The sequence below is a fragment of the Cervus elaphus genome, chromosome 12 (genome assembly GCF_910594005.1).
Source record: "Cervus elaphus chromosome 12, mCerEla1.1, whole genome shotgun sequence".
In the NCBI taxonomy this organism is placed as follows: Eukaryota; Metazoa; Chordata; class Mammalia; order Artiodactyla; family Cervidae; genus Cervus; species Cervus elaphus.
In genome coordinates, this window is record NC_057826.1 from 75428154 (window position 1) to 75429488 (window position 1335).

The window sequence follows — 1335 nt, forward strand, 5'->3', positions numbered from 1 at the left end:
ACTCAATATAAAGTTTCAAAAGAATAATATTTATTCCAGTTATAAGTTCATTTAAATATACACCACTGAATAGACTCTGAAATTCAGATAGACTGATTTTTTTAAATCATTTCATGTTGAAGTAGTTTTATTCATTGAAAAATCTAAGTAGAGTACTGGAACTCAGTTAAAAAAAAAAAAAAAAAAAAAAGATGAGATACATTAATTACTTTGGATAAGATTGCTTTTCACCCAGAAAGCCTAAGATCTGTGAAAGTTTTAAAATAGTCACTAGATTCTGGATGGAGAAAAGTAAGTATAGGCTAAATGAATGACCAACCAGTAGATTACAAGAATGTTTCACAGGCTATACTAAATTATATCTTAAACAAGATGGCAGAATTATTTTACTGAATAATTACCAATGTATGTCAACTTGTTTAACCTTCAGTTTCCTTCCGTTAAAACCTTTAGTATAAATTGCTTTCTTCATGCCCCTTTTCAGGATCTGCCAAACTTAATGACCAAGGAAAGAAAAGTAGACAAAGTAAAGGTTTGTAGTGAGCCAGACTTTTTCCCATCTGGGCACAGACAAGCTGGTCTATAAATAGGACAAACCCCACTTCCTGTACGGGGGAGGAGTCACACAGGAGCCAGGTACTATGTATATGTGCTGTCAGGCACTTAAAGATGCTGAATTCTTAGCTTGAGGCAGAATTAAACACTTTTATGCACAGAATCCATGCCTCATGTCGCTCTCCAGCCTGCTCTGGGTGTTCCTGGCCTTCATCATCTCTGGTAGGGATGCTTCCGAACATGGGTGCCAGAGTTCAGGGTGAAAAGACTGCACACAGCCACATGGTACTTCACAGGGATTTGGGGAGGAAATGAGGACTGGAGAAAAGCAAGCATCTTATGATTTCAATTTGGGTTGTAAATATTTGAGTCAGTCCAAAATTAATTTCTGCACTATTTTGTTCACTATTTCAGCTCTGTTTTCTCACATTTTCCACAGGATCTTGTGTGGCCCAGAAAGTTACTCAAGACCAGTCAGACATAATCCAGCAAGTGGGGCAGTCAGTCATTTTGAACTGTCAGTATCAAATAAGTTGGCTCACATACTACTACTCCATTTATTGGTACAAGCAGCTTCCTAGGGGACAGATGACTTTCCTTATTCATCAACATTCAGAACACGGGAATGCAGGGAATGGCCGCTACTCTGTAAACTTCCAGAAAACATATAAATCCATCACCCTCACAATTTCAGCCTTACAGCTGGAAGACTCTGCAGAGTACTTTTGTACTTTAAGGGAGCTCTCATATAAGTCAGAGAACTCACAGTGCTTGAAGTAA

The 1335-nt window shown here is 37.9% G+C and overlaps 1 gene segment (V, D, J or C); it reads left to right on the top strand.

The window, feature by feature from the left end:
- The first annotated feature begins 696 nt into the window (after nt 1–696).
- On the top strand, nt 697–1335 carry LOC122705714. The segment is given in 2 exon segments: nt 697–777; nt 995–1335. Coding segments are annotated over 2 exon segments (390 nt in total).